The sequence below is a fragment of the Thamnophis elegans genome, chromosome 3 (assembly GCF_009769535.1).
Source record: "Thamnophis elegans isolate rThaEle1 chromosome 3, rThaEle1.pri, whole genome shotgun sequence".
In the NCBI taxonomy this organism is placed as follows: Eukaryota; Metazoa; Chordata; class Lepidosauria; order Squamata; family Colubridae; genus Thamnophis; species Thamnophis elegans.
The window spans coordinates 37580896-37606699 of record NC_045543.1 but is presented as its reverse complement, the minus strand read 5'-3'; the positions used below and the strand labels follow the sequence as shown (position 1 = coordinate 37606699).

The following is a 25804-nucleotide window of genomic DNA, read 5'->3' as shown; positions in this document are numbered from 1 at the left end:
CATTTCTGAGGGAGGAAAAACCCTGATTAATATTCTAGAGATGAAATAGTTCCAATATTAATGAAGCTAATCTAATAAAATGGAATACTATAACTGCCAGAAATATTCTAGAAGCAGCAACTAACCACAATTGAGAAAGAAATATGTTTTACAGACTGTTAATGGGAAACAATAGCTACTTTATAGAAATATGGCAGATTCAAGATCATATTACTAGCTGGTAAAATTAGTCTGTTTTTGTCTATAGCAACTTGTGTTTTGAGAATAAGCAAGTACTTAGAACCACCCCACAATATTGTCTTGTAAGCATCTCCTCAAAATCCTGTACTGTATAGCTAAAACTCATAGTTCGGTCTCATTTGAGCACAATGCCTTCTAGATTTTGTAAGATGTGATACTAGAGTCTTATATGGTTAGATAATTTTGTGCAGTTATTCACAGAATCTAAAGCTAACGATATATGAGATGGTTACTATCCAGAAAGAAAGCCAGCTTGAAATTGAAATTTGAAATTTAATAAATTTGTATGCCGCCCAATCCCGTAGGACTCTGGGCGGCTTACAGAAACAAGATAAAAAAAGTTAAAAATCAGGAATAAAAAGATACAGTTATTAAAAATAACACACCATTCATTCTGTCTAGATGGGGCTGGACATTGTTCAGCAGCCCCAGGCCTGCCGGAACAGTCAGGTTTTAGTGGCTTTTCGGAAGGCCGAGAGAGTGGAAAGGGTCCGGATCTCTATGGGTAGATTGTTCCACAGGGCCGGAGCAGCTACAGAGAAGGCCCTCCCTCGAGGCGCCGCCAGCCGGCATTGTCCGGCCGACGGAACCCGGAGGAGGCCCAACCTGTGAGATCTTATTGGTCATTGAGAGGTATGTGGCAGGAAGCGGTCTCTCAGATAGCCAGGTCCTAAGCCATGTAGGGCTTTAAAAGTAATGACTAGCACCTTGAAGCACGATTGGAGACCAATAGGGAGCCAGTGCAGCTCGCGGAGGATGGGTATAACATGGGTGTATCTAGGTACACCCGATATCGCTCGCGCGGCTGCATTCTGGACCAACTGTAGTCTCCGAACACTCTTCAGCCCCATGTAGAGCGCATTACAGTAATAAAGACTTGAGGTGACGAGGGCAGCTTATGGTTCACTATCACTTATATAAGAGAAGTACCTATTGACAATATCTGTGTCAGTGCCTAGCTACCCAAAAGCTTCATTGACACAATTATTCACCTTTAAAGGTTAGGTTCTGGCAGCAGAGGAACAACTATACAGCAACTTTTTCCTATATTGCTAAGGCAGCGTGAGAAATCACAATGCATATGGAAGAAGTCACTTCTTCAACGTCTCTCATTATCAGCAATAATATCCAGAGCAAAGAGAAAATATCCAGAATGAGAGAATATGCATTTGTGATCTATCTCTGTGATTTGGTGGTTTCTTTATCACCTGAGAAGAAGTGATACTGTGGCCATCACTTTGCCAGTAAGGCAACATAAAAACAAAAATAAAAGGTATCTGGGTTGGGAACACCTTTCATGATCATGACCAATATGTGCAAAATTCTCAGAAATTACAATAGCATATTGGTGGCACACCTTAAATAGTCACAATTTATCTCTGAGCTTTGTCTGACCCATCAAAAAAGGAAGCAAGAAAACAAAATTCAAAGTTTTGCATAATTATTTACTTTACAGCTATTGATCAAACAGAATTTACTAACCTGCTGATAGATACTATCTGCTCTTGAGAATAGGTTTTTGCTTCTCATATCTGGATAACCTCCAATGTGTCATTATTGATAATAGGGACACACTTATAGCAGTCCTGTTCTAAGCATTTAAAAAAGGTAAAGGTTTCCCCTATCCAATCATGTCTGACTCTAGGGGATGGTGCTCATTTCTGTTTCCTAGCTGAGGGAGCCAGCATTATCTGAAGATGCTTCTGTGGTCATTGGCTGACATGACTTTCTTCATCATCATTCCACTTTGCTACAATTTTACCCCCATCTGTGATATGTTCTATTCAGTGGTGGGATCAAATTTTTTTTTTGCTACTGGTTCTGTGGGTGTGGCTTGGTGGGCATGGCTTGGTGGGTGCGACAGGTGAAGGATACTGTAAAATCTCCATTCCCACCCCACTCCAGGGGAAGGATATTGCAAAATCTACATTCCCTCCCGATCGGATTTGAGAGGCAGAGAATAGATGGAGGCAGGACCAGTCAGAGGTGGTATTTACCAGTTTTCCGAACTACTCAAAGTTTTGACTACCAGTTCTCCAGAACTAGTCAGAACCTGCTGAATACCTACCTAGCTACCTAGCTACCTAGCTACCCCCCTCTCTCCCTTCCCCTCCCTCCCCCTTCTGAAACAAAGCATTCATTACTATCATTCCTTCATCACTTACAGGGTGCTATGAGTGGTTGGTTTATCAGCACAGTGCTGGGGATGGGGTTGACCATTTGCCTTGTTCAGCTCACTTTTTTCTACTCTATTACTAAGAATAAATTTGGCAAAGGAAGAACAACGAAGGGGCAGCATACCAGCTAATTGCCATTTAATCTCCCATTTGCCCCCATTGGACAGCTTCAGAGAGTTTTGGCCAATGGAAGGGCAGAAAGAGATGAGGAATGCTCGACAGTGGCATAGAACATAGAATTATTTTGTCATGCAGTTGTGTGTTCAGCTGCATTGTATAGTTGAAACTACTGAGAAGCTAGAGGTTCTTTTTGTTTTGTTGTTTAAGCAATATTGTCCCTTTGGGAGGAATGTTTGCTTTATCCTTCGGTTCACCGACAAAAGGGCGAACGACAAAACCGCGCCTGACTAAACCGTGGTGATAAAACCGTGCACTCTAAAGCGCTCCAGCGACAGAAGCGCGCTGTAAAACTAAACCTAACCCTAAACCTAGACCTAACCCTAAAAGTAACGCTAATCCTAACCCTAAACGTAACCCTAACCCTAAACGTAACGCTAACCCTAACCCTAAACGTAACGCTAAACCTAACCCTAAACCTAACCCTTACCTTAAATTAAATCGGCTTTCTGTTGACGCACTGTTGTAAAGCGCCCTTCTGTCTCCACACTGTTGTTGCCGCGCTGTTGTCGGCGCATTGATGACATCGCGGTTTTAGCGACGCAGTTTTGTCAGCGCGCTTTTGTCGTGCGCGCTTTTGACGGGTCACGTATCCTTCTTTCTGGCTCCTGAGATTTAGGTCCTTTAAGAGCTAATCCTATGTGGGTTCCCCCAGCAATCCAGATGAAATGAAAACAGCTGAAACTGACATGAATTTTGTTTCATTTCTTACTTTTCTTCAGTAACAAATATATAGAATCAGGCTACTGAATATTTTTCTTCTTCTTTACCCTTTTCTTTTGTGTTTGAGGAGAGTGAGGGATTTTGTTCCTGAAGAATCTGCAGAAACTTGATCCACAATGGTATTCTTTATTCCTTGTTCTTGGCATTTCCGGTTCTTAGAGATGACGCTATGGGGACTGAAATTGATCATGTTAATAAAACCTTTGTATAGGCACAGGTGCTTGCATCCAAATAGCAATGTTGTTCATTTGGAGCTTTTTTGATGTTCCTCCAAGTGGTTCTGTTTTTTTCCCCCTTATCAAAGAAAATCTGCTAGGGAGAATAGAACAAAATAACTGCCTATCCATAGCTCCCTGAGTCCTCCAACTAAATGCATTGATTAACAGATGATAAAATAATGGAGTAGTAAAATACACAAAATTATTATGACTAAGAGATATAATGTTAGTGATAAAGGTGTTTTCATTCCTTGTGGCAAGTCACTATATTTTCTGTACAGTGGACTGGTGGAGCAACATATTCATATTCCATTTTTTAATTGTTGTTCATTGGGAGGCAGCCATGACTGCTAGTTTTCCATAGGACACCTACATCTTATCTTATCTGGTTACTTCATCAACAAGAGAAAGAATTTTCAACTCATGCTGTGGGAATGTGACATATACAGTGGTGGTGGACTGGTTTGAATGCTGATTGTCTCTTGGAGCATCTCACAAAAGGTTTCATATGACCTGGCTGGATCATATTTTTATTTGGACAGAGTGTTCCTAATTTTAGTGACCTTAAGCAAAGTGTTTCAGCTTTCTAAATTTAAAGGGGATCATGGTGAACTTTGGACTTCTTTTTAAGCTTTATTGCCAAGGCCTGTTATGGAAATGCTAAAAGAAAGTAAAATCAGAAGTTTTGCAATGATACATGATAACTGTAAGAGTAGATGCCCTCAAGTCAGTCTTGACTTCTAGTGACAGCTTGGACAAGTCCCAAGAGTTTTCTTAGCAAGCTTTTGGGAAGTACTTTGATATTACCTTCTTCCTAGGACTGAGATAGAGGGATTGGTCCAAAGGCCAAAAATTTATCCTTAGTAGTTTCTACTCCTGGAAACACCAAACCTGAAGTAGTCTGAAGCAGCCTGAAGATGACGAATGAGACTTCGTCGAAACGTCGCCAAGACATCTCCAATTCTACGCGGGAGAAAACCCGAACAACTAGAGACCTACATACTAACACCCGCGAAAACGGAGAATAAATTGACCCCCTCTTCTCTGTAACAGCTCCTCAAGTAGTGATAGATAGTTAACCCTAATCCTTAACTGTTCTTCATACAGTTTAGCCTCCAGACCCCTTATTATCTTTGTTGCTATTCTCTGCACTCTTTCTAAGGCCTTAGCAGCATCTTTTCTGTATTATGATGACTAGAATTGGACCCAATTGGACCAAGTGTGGCCTCACTAGTGCAATACAGACAATACTATATCACTTCTCATGATCTTGATGTTGTCCTTCTATTGCACAGCCTAGGATTGCATTGACTTTTTTTTTTTGGCATCTGCTGCACACTGCTGGCACATGCCTAAATGTTTGTCTGCCAGGACATCTAAATTCCTCTCACAGTTGTTGTTGAGCCAACAACTGCCTGTACATGTGCATTTGGTTTTTCCTGCCTAACTGCAGGAAATTCACAAATTCTAATAAAATTGCCAGCTTGGTGTTCTTCACTTGCATATGCAAGTGTGCACCTTTACGTATGATTATTTTAAATTTCAATAGAAACATACTGTATGAAAAAAAAATCCACATGTGAATTGTGACCTTGTACAGTTTTCCTCATTTACATTATTTGCATGATAAAATAAACAAAGGAGCTATTTTTTCATTTTATATTTGATGACTGAAAAATGGTTAGCTTAAACTATTATTTCAACAGACACCAGCATTTATCTCCCTGAGTCTAAACACAAAACATCCCTTTTATATTAATACGGGGGGGGGGGGATCTCTCCAGTGGTTCCATTTTGTTAGATAATAACAAAGGTGGAGAGGAGTATATGTAAAGGAGGGTATTTCAAAATTCTATCTTTCTGCAGGACAATGCCTCCCCACTATATCTCAGGTATACTATTTACCTAATTTAAAAAAATGTTATTATTCCAGTATACTTTTGCAAATAAGAGTCAATTATCAAGTTGATCTCTATAACATTTCATGAAGAAGGTGTTAGTTGTTGCACAATAAAAGGTTCATGTGAATAACATGAGCTATGGATCTTGAAAATATTTTTATTAGTAGTATTTTCTAGAACAGTGTTTCTCAACCTTGTCAACTTGAAGATGTCTGGACTTCAATATGCCAAATCCACTCATTCATCACAAAATCTCCAGAACTGTAAAGCCTACAAACCAGGGGTGGGTTCCTACCGGCATTTGTACTGATTCACTTCGCGCCCGCTTTAAGTGTCAATTTATCAAACCCGATCACATAGTTTCGTAGCGAAGCATGTATATCCAGCTAGTAATTAATAAATGGAACCGCTTGCCTTCTGGAGTTGGGAATGCTCCATTGCTAGAGGTCTTCAAGAAAAGATTGGACAGCCATTGGTCTTGAATGGAATAAGGTTTCTTACCTTGGGGCATGGGGTTAGACTAAATGACCTCCAAGGTCTCTTTCAACCCTCTGATTCTATGAAACTAGCTTGTTGTGCTTTTGCAACTCACTGAGAAATTGAACTTGTAAATTTCACTTAAGAATGAGCATTTGCTAGAAAATTAATAGAATTTGATTGATTGTAGGAATAAATTAACAGTTAGATCTTAGTGATCACATATACAGGCCCTTCAGGTTTTCCAATATTGCAATTGTGCATTGATGCTGTAATTGAGTCTCTCAATAATGCTCCCCTCCATGCTTTTCTCTTCCACTCTATTATCTCTTTCAGCCCTATGATTCTATGATACTGTGTCCCCATGGAGGGTTCCAAATCACATTGCATGAAATTAGCAAGTCAAATTAAAGCTATTACGTGATATTTCCATTAAATCTTTTTAGCTTGACATTAATTATATATTTTGATTTGTTGATCATTAAGTGATCAAATTTACTGGATAGTTTGGTTTGAATTTTTACTGTTTTTTTTGTTGTTGTTGTTGCTTGCTATATTTTTGGGGGGATTCCCTATCAATTCATTTCCAATCCAGTTTGGTAATGACTGGAGTACTAATCTAACTTAATCTTGGGTTGTTGTAAATAAGAATTTTTTTTTAGGTATCTGAGATGTAGACAGAGTTGTACATAATTTTGGTATAGTCTGTACATCTTTGTTTGATCTTTTAATTAGTTACTCTCTGTCCATTGCCATCCTTTATCAGTTCGAGTTTGGAAACTTCAATTCTGAGTTTGGAGATTTTTTTGAAAACTTTCATTGTTTTTCTATGTCTCTTTTCATCTATGACGGGGGTGTCAAACTCAAGGCCTGTGGGCTGCATCCAGCCCTGGAACGGGGTTTATTACCTGAGACACAGTGGTGTTTCTGCAAAGAGCATGACACTGTGGACATGATCTTCACAGCCTAACAGCTCCAAGAGAAGTGTCAAGAGCAGAATTATGAATTGTACACCACCTTTGTGGATCTCACCAAGGCTTTTGACACTGTCAGTTGCGAAGTTCTGTGTTGTATCATGTCAAAGTTTGGGTGCCCTGATAGATTCATCCTGGTATGTCAGTTCCACAACGGCATGACAGCTCATTTTCTGGACAACAGAGAAGCTTCAGAAGCCTTTCCCATCACAAACGGCATCAAGCAAGGATGCATGCTTGCATTGACCCTTTTCAGCATAATGATTCAGCCATGCTGTCAGATGCCTTTCAGAACAGTTCCTTGGAAGTCAGTCTAAGATACAGGACTGATGAAAAACTGTTCAGCCTGTGAAGACTCCAGGCTGTCACCAAGATAAAGGAGACTGTGCTCTGAGACCTCCTTTTTGTTGATGACTATGCCCTGTATGCCCAGATCAGAACAGGAAATGCAAGCCAGCCTGGACAAATTCCCAGCAGCATGTGACAACTTTGGCCTCCTCAACAACACAAAGAAGACCGAAGAGATGCACCAGCCAGCCCCAAATGCCCAACGTAAAGAGCCCATCATCACAGTAAAGGGACAAAAGCTGCAAGCAGTGGCAGCACCCTCTCCCATGCAGTGACAATTGACATCGAGGTCAACTTCAGAATTGCCAAGGCAAGCTCTACTGTCATGCCCCCATCAGAGTCTGAATCTGCAGGGGAAGATGAGCTGGAACAAGAACTGATAGCGATTGAGAGGGCAGCTTTGTTGGCCTTGGAGGAAACTGGGGAAGGGCAGTCAGTCCAGGCAAGGCTTTTTGGAATTAGTAAGGCCTGCAGGCAGGGAGGAACAGAGGCAGGATGAACATGAGAGACAGAGCTCAGATGAGGAGCAAGGACCACCCCCTCCTGATCTAAGGGCTCGGAGAGTGCAGGGAAGGCATGATCAGCGCAGACTGAGCAGGCTACTCATGAGGAAAGTGTCCCACCTATCTTCACCAGGCACACCTGGGGAATGAGACTTAAGGAGATGCTGTGGGGAGGGGCATTTTTTGGGAACAAATACTGAGTTCCTGAAGTGTTGCGTGCTGACGTTTGAACTTGCCAAGAGTACTTGCATTCCTTATGGCATTCTGGCTTAATTACCTGTATCTTTTGCTCCCTGAACCACTTGATTTGCCTTTGATTTGCCAAAGGAAGTGATATAAAAACACACTGAAAGCCTCTCTCAAATCCCTGGATATCGATACCACCTCCTGGGAAACAGTGGCAGAAGATCGATCCACATGGCGCATGTTGATCTACCAAGGCTGCCAGGCATTTGAAGACAGAGAAATAACCATAGCACAAGCGAAGTGAGCACTCTGCAAAGCCAGAGCTGTAAATGCTGCAATAGTGGTGCCCACACATGGCTGCCTGACATGTGGCAGAACATTCTGTGCCTATAAAGGCTTTACCAGCCACCTGCAGACACACCATGGACAGCCCACAACTTGGTAGATGTCAAGGTTCTCTTTGAAAATTATGAATGGACATTATCATGACATCTGTATAGAATGGGCATCTGATGTCACAGCGAAGCAGTGCGGATTAGCAGAGCTCCATGAAGTCCCGCCAATTTCCTCAAGCCAGGGGGCTCTACAGGGCCAAAAACCATCCTGTAGGGATGATGAAGATAGAGGGGATGCTTCGGTAGTCACGAGGAGAGCGCAGTCTCCCCGTTTGACCTGAAAAAGCCCCTTTAACCAGGGAAGAGAAGACGGACATTATGGCTGAACCGAAGCTGTGACAGCTGAAATATAAGAGAAGAAAGAAAAGATCCTGTAACAGTGTACTTGATCTGGGTAAGAATTTTCTAATGTTTGCTGTGGAATCTCCCCTGAAATACCCTCTTTGGAAAGTGGGACTCAACTGAGATGAATAGCGGTGACTAAAACCTGGAGCCACTGTCAGATCTGGAAAAGAAATAAAAGAAATTGTAGACAGAAGTAACCTTAAAGATAAAGCCTGGACTTTCGCTGGGTCCATCTCAATGCCATTGTGGGCGATGCGGTAGCCCAAGTAATCAATTTTTTCTTGATGAAATTCACATTTAGACAATTTGGCATAAAGTTCTGCGGCCCGGAGTTTCTAGAGTACTGATCATACTAACGTCACGTGTTCATCACATGTTTCCGTGTAGATAAGGATGTCATCAAGGTAGACCATCACGCCTTTGTACAGGTGTTCATGTAAAACTTCATTTATTAATTGTATGAAAACAGCTGGCGCCCCCTGTAGGCCAAATGGGAGTACTCTGAATTGAAAACACCCAAGTGGACAGTGGAAAGCAGTTTTCCATTCATCTCCCTCTTTGATTCTGACTCTGTAGTAGGCCTCTCTTAGGTCCAATTTCGTGAAGATCTTTCCTTTACCCAATTGGGCCAACATACCCTCCATCAGAGGGAGGGGGTAAACATTTCCCATGTATACAGTATTAAGATTCTTGTAATTAACACAGGGACGAAAGGAGCATCTTTCTTTTCTCTGAACAACACTGGGGCAGCCACACGTGGCCTAGCAGGTTCAATAAACCCCCTTTTTAAATTTTTGTCAATAAACTTCTGTAATTCCTCCATTTCGTGTGGGGTCATTGAGTAAATCTGGGGTTTTGGAAGTTTTACCCCTGGGAGGATATCAATGCTGCAATCCGTTGCGCGGTGAGGGGGTAATTTATCAGAGGATTTTTCACTAAAAATGTCCCTTAGGTCCCAATATTCTTTTGGGATTTTCTCCTCCCCCTCAATTTTTTCTTGCACCGCGGCTGCTAGGTTAGGTTCAGTGTTGGTAATATTGGAAACCTTCCCTTCTCCCTCAGGGGGTTTAGCAGATCGGATGCGCAACCACCCTTTCTTCCAGTTGATGTGTGGGTTCCATTTACGTAACCAGGGTAAGCCCAATATGAGAGGCCGGTCCATTCCTGGCACCACAATGAAACTTAATGTTTCCTGGTGATCTCCCATCCACATGTCTATTGGTTCAGTCACAAAATGGGCAGGAGCCCCCCCATCTATAGGCCCATCTAGCTGGCAAAAAGCAATGGGGACTTTCAAAGTTCTCAGTTTCAAGCCCAGTTTTTCCACGACTTCCGGGCTAACGATGCAACGTGTGTATCCTGAATCTTTTTGCTTGGACTCCAGTAGAGGGCACTTTAACTTCTACTGGGATGGTCATTGAGCCCGATCGGGAACTTACCAGACGGTCATCATCAGATTCGGTTTCACTTTCCCCCGATGAGGAGGATGGTTCTTCTTCTCTTGGAATGGGAGGAAATTGCACAGCAGGTTCTACCCCTTTCATGGCAGTGTCCCTTCTCTTTCCAGGTTGTTTGTCTGGTTTTATCTCCCCCCTGGCAGGGGACTTTGGGTCAATCTTGGAGCGGCAATTTGCTGCCTGGTGCCCCTCCTTTCTGCAATGGAACCAGGTGATAGATCGGGGCTTGCTTGTAGACCAACTTTTCCCTCCTTTCGGAGCTCCTTGAGGGGGGTTGGGAGGGGCAGCTTTCTCTTTCTCACTGTCTTGGTGGTACTTGTCTGTGGCTAGATCTATCTCCATGTCTGCTGCCAATTCGTACCAGAGTTACAAGTTACGCCCCCCCCCCTGTTTACACAGTTCTGGTATATATCTTTGTTTAAGCCATCCATGAAACTGTCCATTAAAGCCTCTTCCGACCAACCCCGCATATAAACGGACAATTCACAAAACTCTTGTATATAATCAGCCACTGGGTTCTTCCCCTAGGTAAGGGTTTTCATTCTGGTTCTGGCCTTCCACTCCATGAGCGGATCATCAAAGCGTTTCCTCAGGGTGACTATAAACCTATTATAGTCTCTCAGTAGGGGGGAGTCATCGTTATGCAGGGCAACCATCCATGCCGCTGCCTTGTTCTCCAGCGCCATGGTAACAACTCTTACCTTGGCTTCTTCTGTGGGGAGATCCTCTCCGAACTGTTGCATGAAATTCCAGACTTGAACCAGGAAAAATCATAGTTCCTTTGAGTCTCCACCAAATTTCACACTAAGCGGAGGAACTTTTGCCATCCGGTGTCTGCGGGGGGGCCTCCCCCTCTTGGAAGGGCTCTCACAGCTGCTGCGGCTGCTGCCAGGGCTTCTCCATCCTGATGAGCTCCACTGTCTGCCCCCAGGGCCCCCCTTGGGTGGAACAGGGCTTCTGCAGTTCCCTCCTCTAGGTCTGAGAGATCAGCTTCTGTTTCGGGACCGCTCTCGCGTAAACATCGCCTCTCCCAAGCCTCTTGAAAGTGTTTCATAGCCTGGGATATCATAAGGTTCTCCTCATCGGCGTCCTGCCAATCAGCTGCCAGCCGCCGATATCACCTTGTGGTAACTCCAGCCGGAATTTCCTCAGGGTCATACTTCTGTCCCACTCCCAACGACCACCTGGGGTGGACGGATCGTTCCTCCAAATTCAAATCCCCCATCCGCTCCGTCTCCAAGGAACACGAGGATGCAGCTGCCCCCATGTCATCCTCCTGGTCGCTGCCTGGGTAGGACATTCCTTTGAAGGTTTTGGTTTTATTTACACTCCCCTCAGAAGGTGTTAGCTCCGGGATGACTGCGAAAGTGAGATCTTGCTTAATGTCAAGTCAGCCACCCTCAGCAACCAAGAAAGAAACCACTTAACTCCATTTTGCAGAATTAAGAGTACTTTTACTGGTTATGAAAAGAGAGCAGCTAAGCAAAGCAAGATCTGAGGCAAAAGCGCGTGAAATCATACATATCAATATGTGACCCAACCCCCTCCCCCTGGTAACCCTCTTCCCACTGTCCAATCTGCAAATCCCTTAGGTGTCATGTGAGTTCCATCTTCAAAGAGCATCATCAGGTTGGTATGCAGGATGGTTGGCCTTGGCCACCCCAATCACTATCTCCATCATGCACAGTAGATGGTGAGAACAAAACTCCCTTTTTACAATCTCTCCTGTACTTAAAACTTCCCTTCCCAAATACCAGGCCTCCCCTCCCCATTTCAATGGCAGCCGAAAGCAAATAGCGAAACAGAGGCTGACACTGGGGCATATTTGTGCCATGGTAACATGCAGTATATGTGGTTTTAGTGACAACATAAGATTGGGATGAAATGAAGATAATGTGTAACCAAAAGGATTGCCAAGGCATGATGAAATGTGCTAAATTGCCAATGAGGGCAGGGTATAGAATAGGTCTTAATTACAATAATACAACAGACCTATCTGCATACTAGTTCCATTTGTCACACTCATACAAGTCTGTCTTCTAAGATGGAAGAGACCACATTTCTTAGATTTTTAGATACACTCAATAGTTGTACAAGCAGTGTCTTTTCCAAAATTGAAATAAAATGTAGTTTCTCTTGAGTATTCTAACTTTAGTCTCACAGAATATGATTTGAAGAGCTTATTGTTATTATATCAGTTAAATTCCATTTTTCCTCCATCAAGATAAATAATTTTTTTTCTGTAAATAGTGTAAAGCCAGAAAAGTGCTCATAACTTCTTTCTTAATTAGATAAAGCAAGATTAGAATTCGATTGTTCTTTAGGCTTTCTTCTGGGTTGTTTAATAGTTATGAATGATAGTGACCTATATTTTAAGTATTTTTTTTCTTTCAAAAAGTTGTTTGCAATCTGAAGTGTTTTTCTAGCATGTTATTTGTTAAGGATACTGAACAATAACACAATGAAAGTTATAGAAAACTGGAACGAATAAAACTCTGTTGCCATAAATTGGATTTCATTGTTAATCATCAGGCATGATGCACAAAATAATTTCTGAATTGTGCAATAAGCTTTATTAAAATAACTTCAGGCAGAAAAAAATAATAGGCACGTTGTCTCCTTAATTAACACAAATTAACTGCTAATGTTTATCAAAAAGGCTGCTGTAATTGAAGGTTAGGTTCATTGTGCTAGTTTTGTTGATCACAATGTTGAACACAATGTCTCTTTAATCTGCTCACAATAGTTGACAAAATTATTCATAACCGTAGTGAATAAAGTCTTGGATTTCCTATTCCATAAAGTCTGCTTCAACACTGTGATTCCCTCTCCCATTGACTTGGGGTTCTTCGTTCTAGGCATGTTAATGTTGTATTTTGCCTCAGGAGCAGTATAGAAGCCTAGTGCTGTCTTTGTACATTTAATACAGGACAAATTAAGGGATGTGTTTATAGATTCGTCTAATTTTATTAGGAATAACCCAGTTTTTGCCTCATTTTAGAGGAAAATAGGGTTACTCATCAAGGCATTCAAATTACATTAGCATGCTTTTATGCTGACTCAAGAATCGGAAGGATATACGATAATGTAGTCATGAGGAAGGGACTCTAGGAATCAGATTATATTACATCTCCATCCACAATAGATCCAGTAAACCTTTTCTCAGGAAATTTATCTTGGTGTGCAAATAGACCTTGTATTAAACTTTGTTTTCATCCATAGTTCTAAAGGGTGTTTCACAAGTTCATTTTCCAAACTGTCTTTAAAACCCCCCTGTAAAAATGCATGGAAAGTGGCGTGCCAAGGCTTCAAGTACTTAATGCAGGTAGGAAAAAATGAACAAAGGAGACAAGCGCCTTGACTATTTTCAGTGGTTTTGCCATGGAATGGGGGAACACCCCCCCCCCCACACACACACCCAGGGTGGATAAAAATCTTTAATATATGGTTTATTCATCTCATGGCAAAACTAAGGCAGTAAATCAGAATGGTGCGTGACCTTCAAATGGTTTGAACAGATATTTATATCTGTGTTGCAGAGTTCTTTCCGTTCTAAAAATATAGACCATTATATGGCAGTAACCTCACAATACTTTCATAACCTTTCATACATACTGTTAAAACAAAGCCTAAAACATAATAGGTCATACATTCTCTCACACATTCCATTTGATATAGTATAATTGAGGGCATGCAGTTCTCTAGGCAATGAGTTCCCTACCTATACTATTATGTCTTTCTGGAATAATGTATGTATGTATGTATGTATGTATGTATGTATGTATGTATGTATGTACCGGTATGTATATTAAGTGTTCTCTTCCCGAGTATATTACTAACATTTTAGTAAAAGCTTGGATTCCTGCCTATGAAAGCAAGTCTGGACCAATTCAATAGCAGTAGAGAGAAATTAAGTTTGATGTTTCTTACCCCCTTTAATCTCCTGGTACTTCCCTGCATTCAGGTTATTTATAGCATAGTTTTAAAGCAACAGCACTTCAACAGGAGCTAAGCTGCTGTATGATATTTCAATAATACTAAGGAGATATGCATGGGAAAGGATTTTGTACTGCTAGAGTTTTCATTGTTACCAAAGTGGCCTTCAGGACCACAGTTTTCTTCTTTTTACACATAATAGGTCACCATAAAATGGAAATGCTGGTTGGCAGTGTCACTGTTTCCCAAAGGGTTTGTGTCCTATTTTTGTTGAGAGGAAATCTCTCAGCTCAGATATAATGACACAATTCAATGCAAAGACAAGGAAAAGTACCGCTGTTTCCAGATAAACCTTTTACAGTGCTTGTGTTAAGTACTTATGGTAGTTTTGTGGATGGTGTCTTCGTTTAGATGTTTCTTACACTTTTTTTTCATTTTAAGGTAAGGCATTTGTAAACTGAAGACTCTTAAACCCTAAAAATCTTTGCTTTGTGCTGTAAAATAATCTGAATTGCAAAATAGCCTTTAAAAGGGAAAAATGTAAAATTTCATTCAAGGAGAAAAGAATTAGGACATATGTATAAGATACAGCAGTCATTGCGTGAAAACATTACATATGAGAGGAACTTTGCTGTGAATATTGACACAAACTGAGCATAAATCAGCAATGTAAGGCAGCTACGAGAACAGCTCCATCAACTTTTTATTATGGTTGCAGACCAGAGTTAAACACCAAAATGTTAAAATAAAATAAAAAATAGAGCAGAATAAGACTTAATAGTACATTATTGTTAGTGGTGGGATCATTGATAGATGGCCAAGTCTGCCTAATTTTACAGACAGTAGAGCAGAATTTAGTACATTCGAAGAAACTATATCATACTGATATGATAGTAATAGTTGTAAATAAAAGAGAACAGAACTTCCTGCATATTTTACCAAGTAAGAACAAATAAAATGAGTCCATGAATCCTTATAAAGGGAACAATATCATAGGATATGAGCTGTGGTTTCAATGGACCCTTGTCCAAAGAGCTACAATGGGACTTTTTGTTTCAGCCCTCCAGAACTGCTGTGAGAAGAGCATTACAATGTGCTAGAATTAGTGTTATTCAAAATTTAGAAACAGTTTATATAATATAGATGTCAGAGCTGCCTCCTATCAATTCCTAGGAAAGGAAACCTTTGATTCCATAGATTCAGAAAAAAGATGCTTTTACTAAGAAAGAACTGAATGCAGCAAAAGTCAGGCAACGTCTGAAGCAAACATGCATTAAAAAGATAAATTAAAAATCATCCCAGAGCCCAGAGCTCACCCACTAGTAGTCAGGCAGACAGAGTCCAATCATAGGCCAGGAAACTATTTTGGGAATGTTTCTGGTTCAGGTGCTCTGCCCTGCCCTCATGCATGCCACTCCCAGAATGGCTGGTCTTGAAGATGTTAAACAAGTCAAGTTGACCTCTGTGAGTCCAGTCCTCCCCATAGTTCTCAGCAGTTCTGCTCTCACACCACCTGCACACTTCCTCTCCCAAATACCTATTGCTCGCTGCCTCACCATTTCCATAGCAGCTGGCAGCAAGCTTAAAGAATAGCGATGATGGCCAGGTTGACAAAAGTTATCTTGCTGGTTTAGGAAGCGGGTTTGAAATCACACCTAAAATACTTTAATTAATCAGCTGTTTGATAGTGTCTACAGCATGGCTCTCCTATCTTTAGAGCTGATTGTCAGATCTGACATTTTGAGATCATGTCACAAATGATCTCAAAAGAGTTGACATGATTGTGGACACACATAAAACATTCCTTTCCAGACTCAAATTTTATAGCATGCTGGCTTCCTATTTTATATGTCTAAATTTTAAAAATGCTAATTGTTCTTTTAAAAAATGAAATAGTTGATTATTTCTAATATCAGGTCGGGTGGCCTCTGTGAGCACCACACTGAATACTCCTAATGTTAGGAGTTGTTCTTCTGAAAACTCTCAAAACTGGTATAGAATAGTTTTGGGAAATAGACAAAGAAGGAAATGAATTAATATAGAACTGGAAACAAAGGACCTTCCAAAAATCCTCAAGCAACCTAAGTCTATGTGTTTATATTTATGGGTTAATACTGGGAGGGTGTAATTCTGGAGTGAGGGTTCTTATAGAGTGGAATGGAGGTTGGGACTGCATTCATTTGAGACATACCTCTACTCCTTATTGTTCTAGACCAATGGTTCTCAACCTTTCCAATGCCGCGACCCTTTAATACAGTTGACCCCCAACCATAAAATTGGTTTCTTGGTTCCTAAGACCATCGAAAATATATGTTTTCCGATGGTCTTAGGTGACCCCTGTGAAAGGGTTGTTCGACCTCCAAAGGGGTCCCAACCCACAGGTTGAGAACCACTGTTCTAGACCCTTCCACAGTCCTTCTGGCCTTATGACTTTTCTGGGTCTTTCTATAGCTTGCTGCACAGGTCCTAGAGGAGAAAGGCATTGCTTTTGGATTACTGGATTCTAAGAAAGATGCAAAGCTTGCAAAAAAACTAGGTAAGTATAATCCATTTTTCATTCTTAAAGGGGGTGAGAAATTCTAGCACCTTGTTTTCATGACCCAAACTAAGCCAGTGTTTAGTTTTAAAAAGCAGAATACATGTGTGCAAAAGGATTTTCTATCATACTATCATCTACTTGTTCTGTTTCTCTTGTGTATTTTTTTGTTTTTATTATTATTATTTGTTTGATTTGATTATTCCGAGATATAATGATAAAAAGGCGAACTATAAAAGAAAGTTTATAAAGCCAGTATGGTCTTGATGGGCTGTCTGCTAAAATAAAGCAAGGTCATGGTACACACTTGAACGTTAATCATGAAGCCTGTAATTGTGGGGTCTGTCTGGCAAGAACAAAGAATGCTTATTCACAGGAAATATGCATGTGTAAAGCTTGTAACAATCCTGGGTAGTTAGAAAGCTGATAAAAGTAACAAAGAGTTAGGCATCTTGCAGACCTCAGCCAGAAGTTAGGAATAGAGATGGCCTGGAGCAAATAGAATGTGTATTAGATAGCTCCTGGAGCATCAATTAGCCAAGGTTTAGGAATAGGGACAGCTAGATTACTAAAATGTTTATTAGATGATATTTCTTATTATCCTGCCTTGTCCCGCCTTCTACTTTAGTGAAAATGCATAAAGCTTTCTTAATCCTTTGTTCTTGGCTCTTGGCATTTTGGCTAAGAGCCCTTTTCTTTGGGGTACTCTAATAAAAAGCAATCAAAACCTGCACCTCATGTCTAGTGTCCCTCATTGGCCTTGGCACCAGGATCAGACCCACATTGGGTACGATAGTCTAGTCTAGTGGTTAAGGCATCAGGTTAGAAGCCAGGAGATCAGTTCTAGCCCTCGCCTGCCTTAGGTACAAAGCCAGTGGGTGACTCTCAGCCTAGCCCACCTCAAAGAGTTGTTGTAGGGAAAACAGGAGGAGGATGACATATTAGATATGTTGACTGTCTTGAATTATTTGTAAGAATCATAAAGCAGGATTAAAAAATTGAAAAGAGAATGAATGCACAACATAAATAGAATTCTGTGCCCTCTGCTGTCTCTACTGACTCTGCATGTACATACAGGATTATTTGCAAATTAAGCAGAAATGAGTGCCTGTTAGTTTTATAGTCTGTCAGAAACTAAAGCCAGCAGTTATATAGAACTGCCTGCAATGTATAATCTTTATTTAAAAAGTTTAAACAACTTTCAGATTCCACCTTAACTCCCCCTCCAGATTACTAGCCCAACCTTAACAAAAAATTAACATGAGGGAGTTCACAAAAAGCTTATAAATATTTAACAAACCAGTCTCTCCTTTGTCCTTGATGAGCATTTGCTCTCTCGGAATTCCTGTCTTCCATTCAATTGCATTCTATTGCCTTTCCCCACAAACTTAATGCCATTTCAGGTAAAATATTCTCAATTATTCTTATATTGCTTCTGTTTAGTTTTGCCTGGATTAAAATACAGATTTATCATTGTGGCAGGTGCTAGTTTTGACTTCAATAAGCCTAAGAGTAAGTATCTGGCAAGCAAGGCAAGGAGTGGCTGGGAGGGAAGGGGTGAGGAGAGGCCAGGCGAGGAGAGGAGAGGTGGCCCTTGACGTGAGTGTTGTTGAGTTGGCCCACCCAGTCACATGACCACCCAGGCATGCCTAGCCAACCAGTCATTAGAGCAGAGAACCAGTTGTTAAATTATTTGAATTCCACCACTGTTCAGAACCCATAGTGAGCTTAAAAATTTAATTGTATCTTACGTAGGAAAAGTGACTTATGTTATCCTTCACTCAGACTGCAGCACTGATCCATGTATTTATTTGCATTTTTGTCTTTTTTTCTAGGTTTGGATGAAGAAGGAAGCCTATATGTCTTTAAGGAGGATCATATAATAGAGTTTGATGGGCAAATGTCAGCAGATGTCTTGGTTGAATTCCTATTGGATGTAGGTTCATCTTGTTTTCCAGTAGAAATAATATATTATCATTAATGCTAGTTACAGGGATGTTCTTTTGCCAAGGAACACAAATAATATAGTGGAATGCAAATCATATATTTTAAATTAAAGAAACAAACATTATTTCCATTCAAAACTAATGGTATCTATTATAAAGAATAATTATCAAAATACTACTTTTAGATGGGCCCAAACTAATTTTACCAATAAATTCATAAGGAAGATCAACTTCAGTCGCTTGATTTCACATCTTTAAAACAGAAGTTCTAGTATTTCAATTTTTCAAGGACTCAGTATTTCAAGGGTTGTCCATTCCACTACAGTCTATTTTTATAGATCCCCAAATTGATAGTCAAGTCCACTTTTTAAATGGCAAAACTACCTTGTAACATAAATTGCCTCCTCTTTAAAACATACAAAAATGTTGAGGGGCAACTTGGTCACTGGTGGATTTATCTCTGATTATATAAGGTAAATGTACAAGCTATCTGAGCCACTGACCCTTATGCTGTGATAGTGAGTTTTTAAAAAGTTTCTGTTCATGTTCTCTTTGGTGACAACAGTAATGTGACATAGACACTGAGACTACAACATTCCATGATTAACCTTGGATTCAGCATGAAGTTTTCCATCACTGCCTTTGTGTTAAGTTGTTCCTCTCAAAATTCTTTCTTCCTGACAGCTGATGGAAGATCCTGTAGAAATCATTAACAGCAAACTGGAACTTCAAGCCTTTGACCACATGGAGGAGGATATCAAACTTATTGGCTACTTCAAAGGAGAAGATTCAGAACGTGCGTTCTAAGTCATGGTGGAAGCTGAAGGGAGCTGGAAAGCAGTATTATTATTTTTCTTTGCTGGAAATGAATTGATATCTTTCTTGAAACATTTGCACATTCTTTACAACATACACTGTGTGTAGCCCTGCGTAGAATAGTATAGACGTTCAAAGTAGGTATATGTTTTCTGTCCTTGCCCAATCCTCAACACACTCATCCAAAGTTTGAACAGCTCCTTGCATTACAAAGCAATGTGCTCTGTTACAGATAGTCCTTGACTTACAACAGTTCAGTTTAGTGACTGTTCAAAGTTACAATGGCACTGGAAAATGTGACTTATGCCCGTTTTTCACTGTTACGACCTTTGCAGCATCTCCATGATCATGTGATCAAAGTTCGGAGACTTGGCATCTGGTTCATATTTAGGACAATTGCACAATTTTTGGCTCAATTGTGGTCATAAGTTGAGGACTACCTGTACTCCACTCTTACTTAGGTCTCTGAGACTGTGATTCTGTATATGCTGAATTGGAAATGAGGTACTTTCTGTGTGGCAATATTTTAAAAAAACAGACTGAAGTGTGATTCTCTCCACTAGATTGGAAATACAGTACAAGTAAATAAAAAATGGTACCCAAAGCAGAATGATTCAGGGACCAGATGGAAGGGAAGTGGGCATGCAGCCACTAGATAAAAGATACTGACAGATCAGGAACTTTGGAGAATAAGTCAACCCCCTACTTCTCAATGGCAGCCTCCTATGTATTGGAAGACAACTATCACGTCACCCCTAATTCTTCTTTTCATTAGGTTAGAGCAGTGATGGTTAACCTTTTTGGCATGGACCGGAGCACCAAAACACAGAAGAGAGCAGCTCGCCAGTGCACATGTGTGCGGTTGCCAGCTGTACTTCCAAGCTTCGTCACGTGCATGCGGTCCTGCCAGCGGGTCCAGGTCACATGCGCACGATGGAAAGCATGCGCACAACAGAAAACCAGAAGTGCAACTGGTGTCGGCGCACGTACAGAGTGGGCTTTGCAAGATGGCACCCAGAGCCATCTCTGTGGGCACACGCGCCATTGCCAGCTGCACTTCTGGGTCCTGTTGTGCACCTACACACTGCCCAGCTGGTCTGGTGTATACACATGCGCGGCCAGCCGCTCTCTTCTGGGTTCTGGCATGTGCATATCACATGCACATTGTCCATGGGGTTGTGATGGGTCGGACACGACTTCGCAACTAACAACAACAACAAATATTTTTGACAATATTTCACAATGAGTGATAGCTAGTATATGGGCTACAGTGATACCAAGTATTGTATTGATCTTAATTTAAACAAATAAAATGTGATTCTTTTTCCTTTTTCTTCCTTCTCAGATTACAAAGCATTTGAAGAAGCAGCTGAACACTTCCAGCCTTATGTCAGGTTCTTTGCCACATTTGACAAAGGGGTAAGGACACAAAGATTCCCATGCTGATCTGGTAATTGAGAAAGTGGTAAACTTGAAGCTCTAGGTGCATTTTCTGATTCTGATTATCTGGAGTTATTCAGTCAGCCTTATGCTAGAATAAAGGTACAGTTTGGGTTGTTTTGGTAGATGGACTATGTTAGAAATTGAATTATGGTGAGGAGAAAGAACATGACCATTCTGGTTCTATTGGACCTCTTGGCATGTTTTGTACGGATCGTCTTCTGTTCTCAGATTTTCATTAAGGTTTTTGTGCAGTCAAACTGACTTTGTCTGCTATCTTCTTCTTTCCCTCATTGGAATTATTTACAGCTGTTTTTAGTATTTCTTTCTCTAGGAAGTCTCATCCATTTCTTTTTTCCTCTGAAACTCTCGTTCATGAAATACTTCTTATTGCTGAGTTCAATAAAACAAAGGGAAGGGGAGTTTAACTCCAAGGGTTGTGTTTGACTATACCTTCAGCTGTACATGATCACTTCCCCAAATCTGCTTCCTACTGACTAAGTCAACACTAGCTGGTTCTCTTGTCCATCCTTCCATTGTCTACAGGAGAAAATTTTCAGCATGACAGGTCACAAAGATCATACTTGCAAGAGTTTGTCTTCTAATCATTATTAAGCAAATTAATGTCCCCCATAAGTATGACTTTATTTTTATCCCACCTTTATTTTTTTATGAATAACTCAAAGCAGCAAACATACCCAATGCACTTTCTTCCTACTATTTTCCCTAGTACAACTTTGTCTGGTGGGCTGAGTTGAGAGTGACCGGGACAAAGTCACCTTCTGGCTTTCATCCCTTAAATCGGACTAGAATTCACAATCTGCTGGCTTCTAGTCAGGTGCCTTAACCACTAAACAAAACTGGATCGCCTTCACTTTGTTTTGGAAGATGTAATGCATGTCTTCTCTTTGGTTCAGCAGCAGTAGCAGATACCAACAATAATACTCTCTTCATTTATTTTTTTATTTTGTGCAGCATTGTTAAGTTAATTTGTTTGGATTTTTTTAGCAAGAAAAGGTATTTTTAACATATAAGGCAATCCCTCATTTTCTGGATCTTCTGTTCCTTTTGCACAGTTAATAAAGTTCAACTACTATAATCCTGCTGTGGGATCACCTTCCCAGGTCTCTATTAGACCTATTTATAATATTTGCTTTCTGTTCTAAATTCATAACATTTATATACCATATTCTGAATATGAATGTATAGACAATGAAGGCCATTCAATTATGAGCCAATATTTTAACTTTTTTATTTTTATTTCAGAGAGCCTTTTTCAACAATATTTTCATTTTCTAGAACATATATGTTCTTGATTCATGATTCTCACTTTAGTGGAGGAAAATTCCAAAATGTCCTTTATAACAATTGGTTATGCCCCCTGCAAGTCAAATATAGAAGAATCCTGAAGTTCTGTGTTTTTGTATAGGCTGTTTTATATAGTAGAAATATTGCACCTCTTTTAGTGGACTGCTCAGGATGTAGAGATTATTTTTACAAATACATTACTATTGTTGACTGATCAATATGACTGTTCAATGGTGCTGGTCTAAAAACCAAGACACTGTGAGTTCTAGTTCCACCTTAGGCATGAAAGCTACTGTAGTTGGGTGACCTTGGGCCTGTCATTCTCTTTCAGCCAAACCTATCTCATAAGTATTATGTGTTTTTGTTGTGGAGAAAATGGAAGAAAAGTATATTATGTATGTTCACCACCAAGCTTATTTCATGCAGTTAAGCTGCTATTGTAGCATCATGCCTTTAGAAATATTATTTCTAGTTTCATAACATATAAAGTTTCATAACAAAAATATATATAAAAAAACTTGTTTTTATTTGTTTATAAGATAAAAATTATATGCTGAGCATTATATGCTAGTGCAACTATATTTTTGCTTTCTAACTTTTAAAACAGCTTTGCTGTTGACATGGAGTTTAAACTGAAAAATCAGATGGAATACTTTTAACATTTGAAAAATATTCATATAATATTGATCAATAATATCAATAATCAATATTGTCAAGACAAGAAACAATGGATGGAAACTGAGCAAGGAGAGAATCAACCTAGAAATAAGGAGAAATTTCCGGACAGTGACAACCATTATTCAAAAGTTATGATTGCTCCATCATTGGAGGTTTTTAAGAAGAGACTGGACAGTCTTTTTTCTGAAGTGGTATGGAGTCTCCTGTTTGAGTAGGGGGTTGGACTAGAAGACCTCCAAGATCCCTTCCAATTCTGTTATTCTATGTTTTATAATATATCCTAAACATTTAAAATGTATTTCTCAGAAATAGAAATTACTATTGTAAGTCTACAATATATCATACTTTTCAGCAAAATAAATTACAATAATTTATCAATTCAACATTTCTCATTTCTTATAGGTGGCCAAGAAATTGGGCCTAAAGCTAAATGAGGTGGATTTTTATGAACCATTTATGGATGATCCCATACGTGTTCCTGACAAGCCATATACTGAAGAAGAATTGGTTGAGTTTGTGAATGAGCACAAAAGGTACAGAGAACGGCATAAGGATCATTTCACCTACATTTTCATCAATATCTACCTACCTACCTACCTACCTAATTTATATTCAGTAGCTGCCTGCTCACTCACAGTGACTCTATGTGGCTTACAAGCAATAACACACAATATAGGGGAAAAAACAATAACCCCCTGCCTGATACATACGTCATTTGATGGGCTCCATCCCACTCTGGGTTCCCCAGGCCCGCTGTCAAAACCAAATCTTCAGGGCCTTATGAAAGAGTGTCAAAGTGTAGGCCAGTCTAATTTCTGAAGGGACAATATTCCAAAGGGAGGGATATTTGGGAAGGTGCTTTTTCTGGGTCCCACCAGATGTACCTCCTTAGAGGATGGGACTCGCAACAGTCCTTGGCTGCCTATTCTACTGAGTTGGGCAGATGTAACTGGCAAGACATGGTCCGTCAGATAACCTGATCTCAAGCCATGAAGGGCTTTAAAGGTGACAACCAGCACCTTGAATTGCAGCCGGAAACAAATCGGCAACCAATGCAGCTCCTGCAGGACAGGCGACACATGCGCACACCAAAGTCTGCACAAAACCATGCATGTCGAATTCAAGTATCAATCATTGAAAAATAGTGAATTTATATAGTTCCCTCCTGAGCTTGGTAGAGTTATTATATCTAGAGTTGAGTAATGGGTAGTGTTTTAAAGCTTCATTTTTGTCATGTCCTTCCTAAAACCTGGAGAAAGTTAGCATACATTTGGTAACTGAAAAAGATGATCTAATGGCTGGATGCTTTCAAGGTTTCTATTTATCTGTGAAAAGTACAAAAGTGGAGGTCTATTAAGCCTTCCCCTCACAATACTGTGATCCACAGGGCTTGTCTACATTCACTACCCTATTCATTTCAATGTTCATTTGAATATCCAGTTCACATAAAGATTTTGCTATTCAACTTTCCTCTCAGGAAAAGAATTTGTTCTACCTAGAATGGATAGCCAAGAAAACAAGGAGGGAAAAGGGTATATAATACCTTGAGCCTGATAGAATCAGCCCTACACACTGCTGTTGTTCACGTTAATACCATCTGCTAATGCTTTTCTCTGAACATCCTCCATATGTTTTTGAAGAGTGACTATAATGTTTTATGGAACTGGTTTCTGATCTGCCAGTCATACTTTCTGAATCTACCTCCCCTACACATATTCTTATGAATCGAAATAGAATGGAACGGAACTGAAAACCATTTGTTTCCCTTTCAGAGCCACCCTGCGCAAGTTGCAGCCTGAAGACATGTTTGAGATCTGGGTAAGGGATGGAAGTTGCAAACCTTATAGAATCTTCATATGAAAAAGGCCCTGGATTGATTAGAAAAGCTAAAATAGGGTCCTGCAGGCCTTTAGCAATAGCAATAGCAGTTAGACTTATATACCGCTTCATAGGGCTTTCCGCCCTCTCTAAGCGGTTTACAAAGTCAGCATATCGCCCCCAACAACAATCCGGGTCCTTTGTAGGTTGGATATGTGCTTTTCATGCAAGAACCATTCATGCTCATCCAAACTGATGATTCAACTGTTACAATGTCTTTATAGATGAGTAGTCTCAAAAATTATCGAGAAATCCAATTCGGTTCAAATAATGCCAGCAAACAGTTAACGAGACCATATTATGCTAGTGCTGTGCCATTTCAAGGCAAAATTCAAAGCAACAGTCCAAGTTTATTGAAGCCATAGGGAACCTGGTGCAGGATATCAAAAAGGGTATCTGTTCCTACCTATCTTATCCTTGCATTGATGAAATGGGCCATGAGAATAACATTGAGGAATGAGGATAAAGAGCTGTAGTTAAAGCAAGGGTCAAAATAAGTTCAAAAGGGGAATGGAATTGGAGAAAGTGTGTCAGACCTGACCGTTCCTAATTCCTTTCAGGAAAAAGGCAGAAACGGGATTGCAAGATTCTGTTATTGTAGCTGTAGCAGAATATTTTAGTATTCATAACTTAGATATTCAAGTCCGTCTACCCTGAAGGCCTGATGGTTGCTTTCTGAAGTCTTTCTCTGGCCAAATGAGTTAAGAAGGATAGCCAGAATAAAAAAGGTCTTTTCAGTTATGCCACCTTGCTTCACCTGATATTTTATATATTTTATATTTATATTTAAAATATTATTTCACTATTTTTCCTAGTATAATATTGCTAGTTTTATAATTGAAATTTTAATCCCATAGCAATTGCTGTCTTATTGCTGCTTAATATTTTATTTTATTGTGCTGTTTTCCATAGTAGTTTTAATTTTTAAATCTTTTCCTGTATTTATATCCTGCTCAAAAATTAAACAAACAAATAAATATGCATTCAGTCTAGGATTCCTCCTCTTTTAATCCATAACCAATTCAAGGGCACTTTGTAAATGTCTGAGCTAATTTCTGACAACAACAGGAATTGTGTACAAATGAAAAGATTAGAATGAGCCATCACTGCTAAGAAACCTCCTTCTAAGAGAAGTAATATCTAGT

At 40.0% G+C, this 25804-nt stretch overlaps 1 protein-coding gene across 1 annotated transcript in view; it reads left to right on the top strand.

Moving 5' to 3' along the window:
* LOC116506587 (calsequestrin-2) overlaps window positions 1-25804 on the top strand; it is a 41823-nt gene that overhangs the window by 581 nt on the left and 15438 nt on the right. The window contains exons 2-7 of the mRNA XM_032214403.1: window positions 16509-16593; window positions 18429-18529; window positions 19224-19335; window positions 20701-20774; window positions 23184-23314; window positions 24554-24599. Coding sequence (XP_032070294.1) covers window positions 16509-16593; window positions 18429-18529; window positions 19224-19335; window positions 20701-20774; window positions 23184-23314; window positions 24554-24599 — 549 coding nt within the window. The remainder of the gene's footprint in view (window positions 1-16508; window positions 16594-18428; window positions 18530-19223; window positions 19336-20700; window positions 20775-23183; window positions 23315-24553; window positions 24600-25804) is intronic.